Source organism: Balaenoptera borealis, assembly GCF_965194805.1.
Source record: "Balaenoptera borealis genome assembly, chromosome: 14".
NCBI classification, from domain to species: Eukaryota; Metazoa; Chordata; class Mammalia; order Artiodactyla; family Balaenopteridae; genus Balaenoptera; species Balaenoptera borealis.
In genome coordinates, this window is record NC_138875.1 from 11794727 (window position 1) to 11809809 (window position 15083).

The window sequence follows — 15083 nt, forward strand, 5'->3', positions numbered from 1 at the left end:
ATTACTTCACTCCATGCTTCATGCTTTAGTCATCAAGAATTGTCTTTAATTCCCACCATGCTACATGTTGTCTCAGGGTCCTTATCTTTACTCAACACTGCTTCTTGTGCCTAGAAAATCTTTTCACTTTTTTTTTTTCACCTAGCTAACTCAAGCTCCCTCTTCAAGCCTCTACTAAGTCATTTCCTCCAGAAGCCTGCTCTGTACCCAGCCTGTTGCTGACACCCCTTCTAGATGCTTCTGTAGTTAAGTAGGTTAAGACCCATTGTTGGTTAAGAGTATGGCCAGTGGTCTCTATAAAAAATAAACAGCATTTAAAAAAATATAGTAATGACAATTCAAATATGTACTATGGCCAAAGGTCATAGTCAAAAGTTATGGCCAAAACTAGAAAAAAAAGATGCATTCTGAACATTATACAAAGCAAAAAATTAAAACAGTAAGAGAAAGAACAGGGCCCATGGCTTAGACCTGACTCCCACTCTCAGCTCCATCATTTGCCATCTGTGTGATATTAAGCAACGTATTGACCCTCCATACAGGTTTGTTCAGCTTTTAAATAGGAAAAATCGTACTTATATCATCGCCATAAAGAGTGAAGCAAAGCAACCTGCTCATTTCCAGACAGGTGCTGGGTGTGCCTTCTTCCCTGATGCCCCAAGGTTTGAAGCAGTTTCCTTTTGAGCTCTTCTGTTTTCAGTAGCTGTTTATATTGTGCTAACGTGATAGTTCCATTTAGACAAATATTTTCCCAATGAAGATCCTAAAAATGTTATCAGTGTGATAGGGCATTGTCAGAGAAAAAGTCTAGTAGCCATACTGCATGTTTTTCTTTTCTAGCTGTGTGTACGTTATGTGGACACCACTGCTGGGACACTCATTTGGTTATTATTGACCTACAGTTATACGTACATCTCTCCAGTAAGATGCTGAAATAATGAAAGCAAAAACGTTATTTTTTTCTAAGGAACTAATTTCAAATAAAACTATGGATTGAGTTTTCTATCTGCATCTTGTCATCCACGATTGCCTTCGCTCCCTTAACTGCTGTCTGAGTGCCCTCAGCAGTCCCCATAGTGCCATCGCATTTCTGGTCCCCACAAGGGACTTTATTTCTGAATCAGTCATCAAGGAGTTAACTAAATAAAACCCAATGTGTTTGTGACACTTTGAAGTAAATGTTTATTCTGTTATATGCCAGCTGTCCAAGCAGATACTTGCCTCAAATTAATTTCAATGACAACGTTAGGTTTGGATTTATGTTATTTTTACTGGAATTTGCTTATATAATTCAATATTTATTAGAATGAAGAGTGACCAAATTAGTTATTTTTCTTATGGAAGTATCTCAGTCTCCTTCAAGGATTAAAAAATGCTCTCACTTATTCCTCTGTAAATATTCCAGTTTAAATTTTTATTGGCAAGAAAATTTTCCAGGCAATTTTCTGGTTAATCCATTAATGATATGCTTCTGACAGATGGTGCTTTTCTTGCAATTAATGTTGTTCTTGCCTACAAATAATATCAAGTCTTTTCTCAAAACAAAATGTTCTTGTTGCCGACTCAGGTTAATACTCTCTTGATTTCATTTCACCACCAGGTTTCTTAGAAGAGTAATTCCCCATCCCTTCCTTGCCCTTGGATCCAGTCTTTAGCCTAAAGGTGTTTCACCTTCAGCTGGGTTGGCATACAGGGTCCAGAAGGATTTCTAGGATTAAGAAAAATGCTTTCAGTTGCTTTATCCCAAATAATAATACATTTCAAGTAGGGATAGGTGTGTGGCTCCACCCCAGCAGTGGAAGGTTCCTACTCTGAGCTGGGGGTACCTAATACCGCACTCAGTACAAATGTAGCACTGAAGTCTCCGGAAGGCTCTCCCAGCAGCAATGGGTACCAAATAAAGAGAAATGTGTTCTTTTCTCCTTCTCTTTTTCATTGTGAAATGTTTCAAGCATACAGAAAATATAGACAGATGAAAGAAGCACCCAAGTGCTTACAATCCAACGTTATTAAATCTTAACACTGTCCCGTATTTGCTTCTGTTTTTCAAGGAAATAGCACATATCAGATAGAGATGAAGCCTTCTGTGTGCTCTTACCAGATCCCACTCCCCACTCTCCCACTCCTATGATCTGGTTCCTGAATTTGGTATTTTAGCTTCCCTGTTTCATGTGTGTGTGTAATATAAATCCAAATATATACAATTATTTTGCATGTTCTAAAACTTTACATAAATTGTATGATTCTTTAGGTATCATTTTGCGACCTAAATGTTTTTGGCTTGTTTTTTTGTCTTGTTTTGTTTTTCTGCTTAGAATTATGTACGTTTTAGATTTAGCCACAAAGCTCACTTAAATGCTGTATGGTATTTCATGGTATGAAAACACCAAAATTAGTATGACCGTTCTCCTGTTGCCGGGGATTTTAATGCCAACAATGCCACAGTGAACTTTGGGGATCGTGTCTCCATGTGTGCAGCACGTAAGGATTTCTCTGAGTTATTCCTAGAAGGGAAATTGCTACCGTACACCGTATACAACTACAACCTCCAAGAACTAGAGAATTCTTGAAAGCAGTTGTGTAAATCTCCCCCAGACCCCAACAGTGTTTAATTTCTACGCTTCCTCAACCACCATTATGATTGTTAGATTTTTAAAATTTTATGTTTATGATGAGATCTGTCATTGTATTTGCAATTATCATTTCTATGATTATTGAGGCTCAGCATCTTTATTATTAATTGATTTGAATTTCCTTTCATATTCTTTGTTCATTTTTCTATAGGTTTTTTAAAATTGATTTTATGATGTCTTGGTGTGTTCTACGTACCAATTCTGGTCTCAGGCTCTTTTGCTTTTCTCTTACCCTTGGGAAAACTGCCACTATTGGGGGTGTCAACTTAAATAGTACATTTTGTCCTATTTTCTGTGTCCTCTTCACTGTTTCTGCTATTTGCTTTTTTAAGAGAAGTGGACAGAGACAGAAATAAGATGATTAGAATAAAATCACCCATCTGTGTTTGCTAGCCTTGTTCTTACCTACCTTCTGACTCATGAAAATTAAGAATATTTCCAAGGCTTATGTAACAGCCTTTTGGTTGAATGTAGTGATTAAAAATGACTGAAAATCTCCCAGAAGCACAAACAAACTTTATTTCCTCTGCTACATCATGGAATAAGAAAATGATAGAGCAAAAAAGGACCTTCAAATTCATTTAGGTTGAACATCCCATTTTCTAAGCATGTCCCTAAGACCCAGAGTTGAGTTTTTCAATAAACCAAAATTCCGATCTACCTGCTTTCTTCACCCTCCACCACTTTTCTCTGTTGTTTTTCTTTATAGTGCTTATAGCTATAATTATCCAAAAGGTACTCATTATTTTAATACACACTAAATCACATTGGCTATTTTTTGCCTCTCCACTGTAATGTAAGCTTCATGAGGACAAGGACACTATCTTGTTTTGTGCTGAATTCCCCATCACCAAGGATATTAGTAGGTGCTCAATACATATTTGTTTAATGTGCTGAGTGCCGACCACGTGCCAGTTACTATGTTAGAACCTGATGCATCAGTTAATAAGGAAAAGTTTTTGTCCTTAAAGAATTATTGGTAACTTGTCCATGTTCACAGAGTTAGCTACAGTTTGGGGACAGGAATTTAGTTACCCTGGTCCAGTGAATACATCCATATCTAAGAGAGGTACCACATTGGAGGGGCAAAGGCAAGAATCTATAAATGGCAGGGGGTTGGAGGAATAAAGTGAAGTGTTAAACGTTTGAAATGTATTCCGAAAATAACAATGCTGAAACATTCAAGATCAGAATTGATGGATTGCATTAGTCCAAACAGAGGTAGGAGTGGATTTGCCATGCAGCTAACAAAGTGTAAGCTTCAGAGCCCCTCACCTACAGGGGCCCCTTCCAAGGCCCCCTGAGGTGAGCCCAAGTTTCAGATTCACATGATAAATTTTGCAAAAGTCTTCAGTTCCAACCAAAACCTCTTCTCACTTTAATATCCTTCTGTCACACTTTGCCTCCTGTTGGGGAAACTGGTAGTAGCCATGGGAATTTTGGAATCTTCTAAGGAGATGTTGAATTCTGGATAGTTTGAAATATTTTTGTGCTGTTTGTAGTCACTTTAGTGTATAGTTAAATGATTGCTAGCTGCTCTGAGTTAGTAAGAAAGACTTCCAGGAATAATATTGTTACCTGTGCAGCTATTCTTGGCATCATGACCCAAGGTGTAGCACTCACAATAGCACTCAAAATAGCCCTATGATGAGAATGTCCTTGAGTCTCATCATTTCAACCAAGATTTAAAATCTCTCCACTGTTGCAATAGTCTTGAATAAAGTCCTGCCTGTGTAACTCTGTCCAGTGCAATCTTTCTTTGACACAGTTTCTAGGTTAAGTTATTTGCAAGTAGCTTTGCTGCTCTAACATTTTACAAAACATAAGAAATCAATAAAAGGTCTGAGTTCTTGATTCAGAAAAAACTGGAAATAAACACTGCAAATTAGTTTTGCTTATTAAAAAAAAAAAAAGTAACTAGAATTGAGTGAAAAGATTTTACAGTGATCAGAGAATCACAATAATATTTTCTTCCCCTCTTTTACCTCTGAAATTCCTAGAAACCTATTAATCCATCATAGTTGGGGTTTTTTTTCACAATCTCTGCATGAAAGTCTCACGGTCCCGCTTGTGTCTTGCTACTTTAAGTTGAAACAGGGAGGCCCACATGCTCACTGTAATGTTCTATCCCTACATTCAGGATAAAAGTTGGGCAGTTCCTCTTGAAGTTTATTTTAAAAGTAGGAACATTCACTAAGCAGGTCCTCTCTTCATCCCTCCCCATAGGGTACATTCAAAAGGACACCAATGTCATAAACATCCCTCTTTTAACAGCCATATTTGGTCTTGCAAGTCTCGTCCTCTGAATCTAAAAATGAGTAAAGGAAGGAAAGAAGGAAGACCAAATCAATCTGCAGCTGCAGCAAAAGGCCCACTGAATTCCCAGAAGAAAAAATAGTCTTTTCAAGTCTGTTTAAAACAATGCTATTTCTTTATTATTCAGTCCTTTTTCTCCAGTGTCTCCCCACTCTCCTTCACCACTTTTAAGATTTGCATATAAATGGCACTCCTTTTTTTTTTTCCTTCAGAGTTCATCAGCCCTTTGTTGCTTATTCCCCACCTGAAGTCCAATCCTTGCTTTGCAACATTACAATTGGTTGCTATGGAAATGATTATGTTGTCACAAACAGAGGATTAGAACTTGGGTGGAGAACAACAGCAGGAGCAGGTGAACTCTTCATAAAGATAGATTCTGGTATCATGTAAATGCACCTCTACAACAGAGGATTATCATGGGTCATGGCTGGGAGGGGCAGGGTGGGGGGGTAGAGAAAACTCAGAAAAATCAAAACATGATTACTAAGAATTTCTACACTGAAAAATTGTTAGCATTTGCTAGGGAAAAGTCATTTTGCCATAAAAATCACAAATCGGGGGTGAAAATAAAACATCCACGAATAGGGAAAGATTAAGTTTCTTTGGATTCGGGAACTCTAAATATAAGTGCAAGTTGTTGAGAAAAAAAAGAAAAGAAAGAAATTGAGACTATTACCAAGGAATGTCAGCAATTATGTTTCCCGAAATAATTTACCAAAAAATAAAAAGTCACTTAGCATTAGCATCAAAATTGTCACTGTCATTTAACGATATTATCTGGAAAAGTCACTGCCAAGGTCAGGCAACGACTCATCATAAAATACTTGCAGTACATTTATATAGGTTTAGGGTTGCACCTCGACTAGTGAAAATAGAGGAGGCAAGTGTTTCTTCATTCTGCTAACCAGATCAACCAACCAGAGAAGCTTGACAGGAAAGCATCTGGGGAGCTCGACTGGCTGGTGAATGGGATAAGGTCAACCAAGCAAGCAGGTTTGCGGGTTGTAAACCTGCAGTTGCCCTCAATCTCCACTGGCGGTCACAGAGAAGTCCTTGAGGAGGTAGAGGGCAGCATACAGCATTTGGAGTTGCTTTGCTTTTTCCTATAACTTTCCTTAACAGTGGTGTCTTCTCTTATTTTCCACTAAATTTTTAAAGAGGATAAAAACATGCACTGTATAATTGCTTCTGTACCTTTACACGGACGTCCTTCCAAGGGAACAGCGCTCTTTGCTCTTGATCCACAGTGGATACCAGCATCTCTCCAGAACACATTGCATCATAAGCATGGCTGTTTGCCTGGAATATTCATCTTTCTATAAAGCCAGTATAGAATGGCTCCTGTTTTTTCCCATTTGAATAAAACTGTAACACTGTCATCCATTCAAAGACACATTGTCAATACTTGCTGGAATGTTAAAAAGCATCAGTGAAGCTATATCTGAAGCTGTAAAATGACATTTGAAGCCATCTGAAGATATTGGCAATCAGAGATCCAAGGAACAGAAAATTACTGTAATTATTGGCCCTTATGCCTGAAAACATCAATTCTCTTTTTCTTGCCTGAAATTGTAGGATCTCTTTACATGTGCAATTTGTAGGGTGCATTAAAGAGAGGAACTCTTTGTTAGTAATCAGATAATATTTCTTTTAAAGCAGGGGGAGAAAGCAGAGAAAGAGAGACTGAGGAGATAGCCTTTGCTCTTGCCAGCCTTGTAAATGTCGTGCCTTCATGGTATCTTTGCAAAACTGAGAACTGGACAGAAAAAAAAGCTATGAGCTTCGACCTCTGGTTCTGGGCATCACAAGTGTACAGTAAGTCCCTTACATATGAACGAGTTCTGTTCCTAGAGCACATTCGTAGCTAATTTGTTCGTAAGTCCAAAAAGTTAGCCTATGTATCCAACTAACACAACTGGCTATATAATGCTGTACTGCAATAGGTTTATAATACTTTCACACAAATGTACATAAAAAACAAACACACAAAAAATAAAGAAAACATTTTTCATCTTACAGTACAGTACCTTGAAAAGTACAGTAGTACCAGCTACATCACCGCTGCTTTTACACTTGCTTCTGGACATCCCGGGCTTGAAATAAAGATACTGTACTCTATACAGTACTGTACAATGAAGTACACAAAAGCACAACCACTTGCAGAGGATGCACACATGTGACAATATACACCAGACATGTGAACTAACTTATGTAATCAGACATGCAAACACACGTTTGCATCTTTGAAAGTTCTCAACTTGAAGGTTCCTATGTAAGGGACTTACTGTAATGTCTCCAGGCCTGGGCTTCTGGCACCGTCTACAGGGTCAGGCCTGAGCCTCAGGGAGAGAAAACTGCCCATCACACTGCTACAGGCTGGGACAGAAGAAAGAAGGAGCTCAGAGGGTCAGAGCTCCCCCCGCAGTGTCAGCCCCTGACGCTAGAGCTGTAATCTACTTCACATGACATTTCACCTTCGTAGAGGTTTCCTAATGCAGTTTTTCAAACAGATTTGAATGTTATTGTCCCCTAACCCAGCTAACCTCTCTTGAGTGACACTCTGAACAATGACAAATGCTGATGTGGAAGCAGGCTTGGCCTTCCCATTTCTCAAAGAAATTAAAGACATTAAAAAAGAAGCAAGGAGATGACAAGGACCTTGGCAATGAGCTAAAGGTAAAAAGGAGAAGAAAGAGCTTGGTTCGGTGTCTGTCACAGTGGCATGTTTCTAAGGAAAGGAAAAGGTCCTTTCTGAGGTTGTATGAAATCAGAAATTTAAAAAAAAAAAGTGTCTCCTGACACACAGAACATGAAGAGCTACGCAGAGCAGCTTAGATGACAGAAAACTGACAGTTTCTATCCATGTGAAAAAGCAAGTTAAACTCATTTACAAGGGTCAGTCCACTCCTTTTAAACCAATTCAGGAAATGTACCAAGGACTGAAGTTACTGTGCTGGCGTATTAGCATTTTTAGCAGGGATGTCAGTCAAGTGGGGACCCGGGCTTTCTGTCTCCATGCCTTCCTCTTTGTATCCTCTCTGCCAAAAATGAGCTAGAAACTGAGACCCTTTTCAATAAGAAACTTCAAAACAGTCTGTTTAAAGTGTAGTTCCAAAATTAGGCTCTTCTCTAGACATTTGGAACACAAAACCCTTCACTGGAGCCGTTAAACAATCAACAGTAGGTACTGATGCCCTTCATTCCTTCAGTATTTACGTAGAACCCACACTAAGCTGGGCGTCCTGCTGGGTGCTGGGGGCCATAGGTGGGGGAATGGAGGCCAGCCTTTGAGGGTCTGCATTTGAGTACAGGACACAGGCAGACACTGTGTGTCTGTAGAGTAGTTCATTCAAGTCTCATGAAAATTCTGTGTACTAACTTGAGACCAGCAACTGGCATCATTTAAGCCCCAGGTGCTCTTAAAGGCTAGGGTTCACCCAACTAGAACTCAGATCAGGAACCTACGGTCCTGAGCCGCATGGTCCTCATTGCCACAATTGTAGCCCACAGTGGTGGGTAAGAGTGCATACCTTGGAGCCGGACTCCAGGATCCAAATCCTGATTCCCATACTTAGTAGCTGCGTGATGTTGGACAAGACATCTAGACCCTCTAAGCGTCAGTTTCCTCATCTGTAAAAGAGGTATAATAATAGCCCACCTACCCCCATGGGATCCGGGGAGTTATTTTAAGAACTTTGTCCAATACATGATAGATTCTACAAGTGTTAATTTTTGTTATGAGGACCTACAAAGTCCAAAGCGCAGACATTCTGGTTCTTGCCATGGGACATGACAAAACCAGTGTCCCAAAGGATCAGGATGAAACGCTTGTATTTCTTATGCTTCCCAACCCCTCTCACCTCCCCCAACTCCATAACCAACCCACTTCTTCAGAGCACTACTTGTCTCAGGAGCTGCACACTTTCTTTTTCTCACCTATGTGCTAGAGTGAAGAAAACGAAAAGGACCAGTAAATTAATTTGACTTTAAAATTCCATTTAAGCTATGAGATACAGCTTACAATATTTGGATAATTAATGTTCACTGCTTTAAACTTCACTCACATAAAATTCTGTGCACTCCAGAGCATAGAAATGTTTGCAGATTACCATGTTCTGCTGACGGTCTCTCCAAATTCATTATAATCCAAAGACAGTTGTAATTACATTCACTGGAGATGGACGGTAGGAGGAAATGTTCTAGAGGAAAATAAAGCATATCTCTCAAACGGTTTTATAAATGGTTTCATAGTGTCCTTCATTGTTCACCTCTGTTGGTGAGGGTTAACTATGCCCTCCTGTTGCTTGTCACCTGTATCGTATGGGTCTGTCCCCCAGATATAACAATACGCATGCACTAGTGTTAAAGGAGATGAATATTTTTGCCGGTAGAGACTCCCCTCCTGCTTCCACAACAAGCAGCAAGAAGCTCCAAGACTTTTTCCTGGAGCGCCCAAGGGGACCAACTCCTTTGCTGAGACTTACACCACCATCCATACCTTTCCATGGCTTAATCTCCTAATTTTAAGACGTACTTTTGGCAGTCTGTATGTTCCTCTTCACACCAAAGAAATATATTTTTTCATTATCCTTTTATTCTTCTGATCCACAGAATTGAAGTTATTTCCCCTCCCCCATCATCTCTATGATGTAATGTCCTTTCTTAAGACAAGACAAGACATGATTGTGCTGCAGGATGGTGTTGAACATGTGTGTGTGTGTGTGAGTGCGATCTCCTCGCCCATTCACACGTGGCAAAACGTCATATGTAATTATCTCTTTACAAAGAGCTTAAGAAACAAGGGCAAGAGATACCCAGAAAAATGATCCATTTAGAAAAATAATCTTACAATAAACAACATTTTGTATTTCTTTTCTTTTGTTTTTCAAAATTGAAGTCATTAACATGAAAAGCAGATCTTTCTTTCTTTCCCAGTTAATCTGCTCTGATTAGTGGTTTCCTCGTGGACTAACTGTTGTCTCTTGATTGCTTGTGCATCCCTGACTGGGATCTGTGTGGATGGGCTCTTGCGGGCTCTGGGCCCCGTTCAGCACGGGGATCCCAGAGCACCAGCGGCTCAGGGCTCCGCACACTCCGGGGACTTGCGGGGTAGGTGGCAGGAACACAGTGAGCAGGCTCGCTCACCCTGAGTTACCCCAGAACCCTGCAAATCCCTGAGCAAGCCCAAGCTTGGCTACTCACTCCCCACTGACAGGGCAGGCACCAGCCCAGTCCTGAAATGCAAAAGAGTCGCCTTCCATGACATCAGTCACTGGACAACCCTGGGGCTCCACTGACGTAGGCTAGAAGGCACACCACAGTCTGTGGGAGCCCTGCCAGCCCAGCCTTACCTTTTCACTCTTTGGCTCCATAAATAGTGTCACACATCCCACAGCTGGAGCTGCTGTCTTTCCTTGGCTTTTAGTGACACCTGTTCTTGAGGAAGGATTTGGTAACAGCGATTTTACTACAGTGGGAATATAAGCTGATGTTAAATTATTCAGAGGCATTTTTAAAGCCCTCTAATTGTAGACTAAAAGCTGTCATTCACTCAATAAACCTTACTGCATTCCTCCTAAGTGTCAGTGACTGTGCTCCTTTCTGGAATTAGAAAAACTACGTTCGGAGAGTGCTTTACAAATTCACAAAAACCCCTTCATAGTTCAGAAAACCAAGAGTCATAAGCTAATATAAACCAAGTTCTTGCTTTCTTTCATCATTTGAATACAATGATCATTGTTCCATATTTCATAAGGAAGTTTAAAATTACAGAATTGCTTTAACTAGATTTCCAGTGCAAATAGACTAGAAATGGACAAAAAACAATCTAAATTATCAGTGACTCTGTGAACTAGAAACAACCGTCAAATGAACCGTTCTTCAATAAGCGAGGCAAGGGAGGAAAAAGATTGCGATTATCCATCAGTATAAAAAGGCTGAATTTTATGTGAAAGATTCTTTTGCAAATGGCAGTCCTATACAAGATGTTATCATATTGAACATAGTTTTCAAGAAAAAATTTTGTTAACTATTTTTCAAGCACCTAAATCAGTGCTACAAATGTCAACTTAAAAATGACATCCTCCTGGATTTTGATTTTAAAAAAATCAAATTTTAAAATTTGATTTATTTAAAATTTATTTTGATTTATTAAAAATTTGATTTTTATCAATTTTAAAATCAAATTAAAGAATTTTTGATTTTAAACATCATCCTGGATTTTGAGAAATGTTGTATATATTGTTATTTGATTTTGCAGTAATCTATAATGTAGATTGACTGAAACATTTATAGGGTATATCAAACTCCCCAAGTATCACCAGATGGCCCTAATTGAGAAGTAAGGAAGAATACCAATGGCCATCTTAGGAGGGTCTCAGAAGAGAGAATTCAGAAGTGGGATAGTTACTGGACTTTCGGTTCTGGCCTCAGGTCATTTTAAAGTAGATATTTCAAAGCAGGGAAGTGATTGGGAGAGGACTGAATTTCTGATATACTATTTAAAATTGATGGACACAAGACCAAGAAAACAAGTGTTCATAAGGAAGCCATTTGATAAGTGATTTTTTTGCTCAGGTGAAGAGTATTGTCTCATAAATTGATCTGTAGGAATTTCCTGAAGCAAACACTGAAGATATTTTCTGGTTTGTGGTCTTCTCTTTCCCAGACAAATGTTTCCTGAAGCAAACAGCAAAGTCGTATTCATCTAGGTGTTCTAAAATCTCATCTACATGATATTAACATGAGTGATCTCAGTTCACAGGTGTCTTTTGGGTTGAAAGATAAGGCTGTTAAAATAATAGATAGGGATTTTTTTGTAACATATTTTTAGGATCTTCAAAAATTATTATCCAGTTCTGCTACATGAAAGTCATTGTGGTCTGTAATTTAGGGAATGCCAAGATGAATAAAAGGTCCTAACATTGAGAAGGTTAGGCAATAAGAACTATAAAATTAGATGAAATACAGATAAAAATGTAGTACCAAAACACAAGAAACAAAAAAACCCTCACAATGAATTCCTAAAGGGGACAGAGTTCTGAAGAGATAAACATTATCATCTGGGAGATTTGGAGATAGTTTTGCAGAAAAGGTGATAACTTTGAAGGCAGTAAGCTGGGAGCATGCAGAGATGAAGGGATGGACATCCCAAGTGGGCGGAGGAGATTGAGCAATGGAAGTGGACATTTGTGAGAAACAGACAGAATTTGCCTAATGCAAAAAATGGGTAGAAAATAAAGTCATAGACAAATGTGGGACTTAAGTAGTGGAAAAATCTGAAAGCTAAGCTAAATTAATTTTTATATATTTTTTATTAACAAGTAGTGGTTTAATAATACATAATTGTATACAGGCCTGTGTTCCAAGAAGATTAATCTGGAAGCTGTATAAAAGACAAAACTATCCTCTGTTTCTAGAAATATTATATTAGATAATCTGCAAACTTTTCTACTGCAAAATACCTATATACACATTGAATAAAATGTAACAGACTTTTCTCTGAAATAGCCAGGTTGCAAGAAAGTGAGGGAAATCCACAGGGGCCAAAAATAGATGGAAGCTGAATCAGTACTCATTTACCCCACCAGGAACAACTCCTGAAAGTTGGTGACTTACACACATGTATAGAAAGCCTGGAGAATTGAAGGCTAATCTTTCAAAGAGCAGAACAACAAAGAAAAGCCACCTACCAACAAAGGCAGACAATAAGAAACAGAACTGAGACTCCAGAAAGTATAAACTGTACCAACATATACTAACTTATTTAAAATGTCCACATTACCATTATAATGTACACACAATTATTTCTTAATATTATCAAATCAATGGTCAAAATTCCCCAACTTTCTTATAATTGTGTTTGGTTTTGGTTTTGCTTAGAGTTTGTTTGAGCCAGAACACATTTGATTGATATGCCTCTCAAGTTTTTAATCTATGTTTTCTGCTACTTTTTTTTTTTTCTCGCAGTTTGTTGGCTGAAGAAAGTGGGATATTTGTCCTTTAGAGTTTCCAACATTCTAGATTTTTGCTTATTGAATTTGATTGGTGTTGTTGAAGGTTAGCTTGTTTGTTTTAGGAAGAACATTCCATAGGTGATGTGTACTTCCTATTGAGTCACATCAAGAGGTATATGGCATCTGGCTGTCTTTTGTTAAGATTAATCAGTTGGTTTAGAATTGTCAGCTTCATTTATAAATTATAAAAATCCCAGTGGCTTTGTAGCTTGTTGATCATTGCTTGGATCCATTTTTCATTAATATTCTAATAGCTGGCCTTTCTATTAAAATTTGTTTCCATCAAAAGTTTTTCATTACTCTGAGGTACAGTACATACAGTAAGATCAAATTAGTTCTTGATGATTTCCCTTTATTTATGAGTTTTCAAAATTAAGTTAGTTTTCTAGTATCCTCCAAAGGTCACTGAAGAGTTTTTTTGAAGTATCATCTACCCATTTGAGTATATGATAATAACATTTGTTGATGTGTTTTAGTCCATTGGCTCAGAAATCTTTTGATTTTGTCTTTGATAGCTTTTTTTTTTTTTTAACTTTTTTGGTACAATAAGATGTTCTAGGATCATTTAATCCTTTTCCTTCTGAATATCTAAAATCAGTAACTTTTCCAGGGAATTTAGAGACCACGATCTAGACAATAGGCATACTCGTTGCTCCTCGACATGTCATTGTTTCTAGGTCCTTTCAGAGAGCAAAGCTAGGAAATATAAACATTTTTGAAGAGAAAATGTATTATCAGTTCGAACTGATATTTTTAAGTCATATTTAGAATTCCAGAATTTTTACTTCATTGATTTTTTGTATTCTACTTTCTGTAATGCTAAAATGCTTAGTGACTTATATATGCTTGAAATTTTATAAAATAAAAGCACACACAAATACACATAACAGTGAATAGTGGAAGTGTTAATGTATTCTTAACAGTATCCATTAAGAATACTGTTCACTGGGAATTCCCTGGTGGTCCAGTGGTTAGGACTCGGTGCTTTCACTGCAGGGGGCCTGGGTTCGATCCCTGGTCGGGGAACAAGATCCCACAAGCCCCACAAGCCGTGTGGTGCAGCCAAAAAAAAAAAAGAATACTGTTCATTAAATGTTTCTCACATGATTGTTTATTTCATGCCCCAATTTGAGAACGATAATATTTTCCTATTTTTCTTTTATTATATTAAAACTTTTAAAATGAATTATTTGTTTTGACCAAAAAACAAACATAAGATATTATTTAAGAAAAAATTATTTCCTTCTAAATGTAACACAATATAAATTTTAATCATGGGTACTAGTCTAAGTGATGAATTTGCTTACTTGGGGCAAGTTTTCATGTCTCAGTCTATGAAGTACATTTGTCCCCAGACATCTTGCTTCATGTATACTTTCAATAAAAAGTGTAAAGTTTAATATCTTTATTTCATTTATGCTGTACTACTTATTCAAAAATAGTAATCTAAAAGATGAAATGAACAATATATCAGATATGTATTTACAACATTTTGATAGTACAATAAATCCTTTCACTCTCACTATACACATACACACACATGCACACATGTATATATTTATGTAACTAATTGTGTTATTTAGGCTTGGTTTTTTTGTATCTTACTAATCATGACAGCAACATGCTATCTTTAGCTAGTACCTCAAGGCACAATATACACTTAAGGCAAGTTTTGTCCTCAACTAAAGTGGAAATATAGCCAAATTTCAAATAGTCCTCTTGTTAATTTAGAGTGCCCGAGACCTATTTCTTGTTCTATCTGGTTAGATTATCATTATGTGGTGTTACAATGTGAGTGACAAAGAGCATATACTAAGAATAGAAGTATCAGTTCTGCCATGTTTTTTGTTTGCTTAATTACTCATATTATCTTCCGATACTTAGTGGCATTTTTAAGCATTTCATTTTGTGAGGGCTTGTTTAGTTAAAGCGAGATAAAATAATCTGTGAATCCATTATCAGGGTATACCTAAATTGAAATATAAAGCACTGTGTTGCTGAAAAGGAAAAAGTGAGGGCACCACTGTTCACTTTGCCAGGTAACAGGTGAGCCTACCCCATATGGGAAGGCAGAGGGCCAGTGGAGAGACATACATTAAATACTAGTAACGCTTATATT

General features: G+C 37.8%; 1 protein-coding gene across 1 annotated transcript in view; it reads left to right on the forward strand.

Moving 5' to 3' along the window:
• Positions 1-14852, forward strand: part of LOC309611270 (uncharacterized protein) — a gene marked incomplete at its 5' end in the record, with an annotated part of 233127 nt that extends 218275 nt beyond the window's left edge. The window contains one exon of the mRNA XM_082355455.1: positions 841-14852. Coding sequence (XP_082211581.1) covers positions 841-933 — 93 coding nt within the window. The 3' untranslated portion in view covers positions 934-14852. The remainder of the gene's footprint in view (positions 1-840) is intronic.
• Positions 14853-15083: the final 231 nt, after the last annotated feature.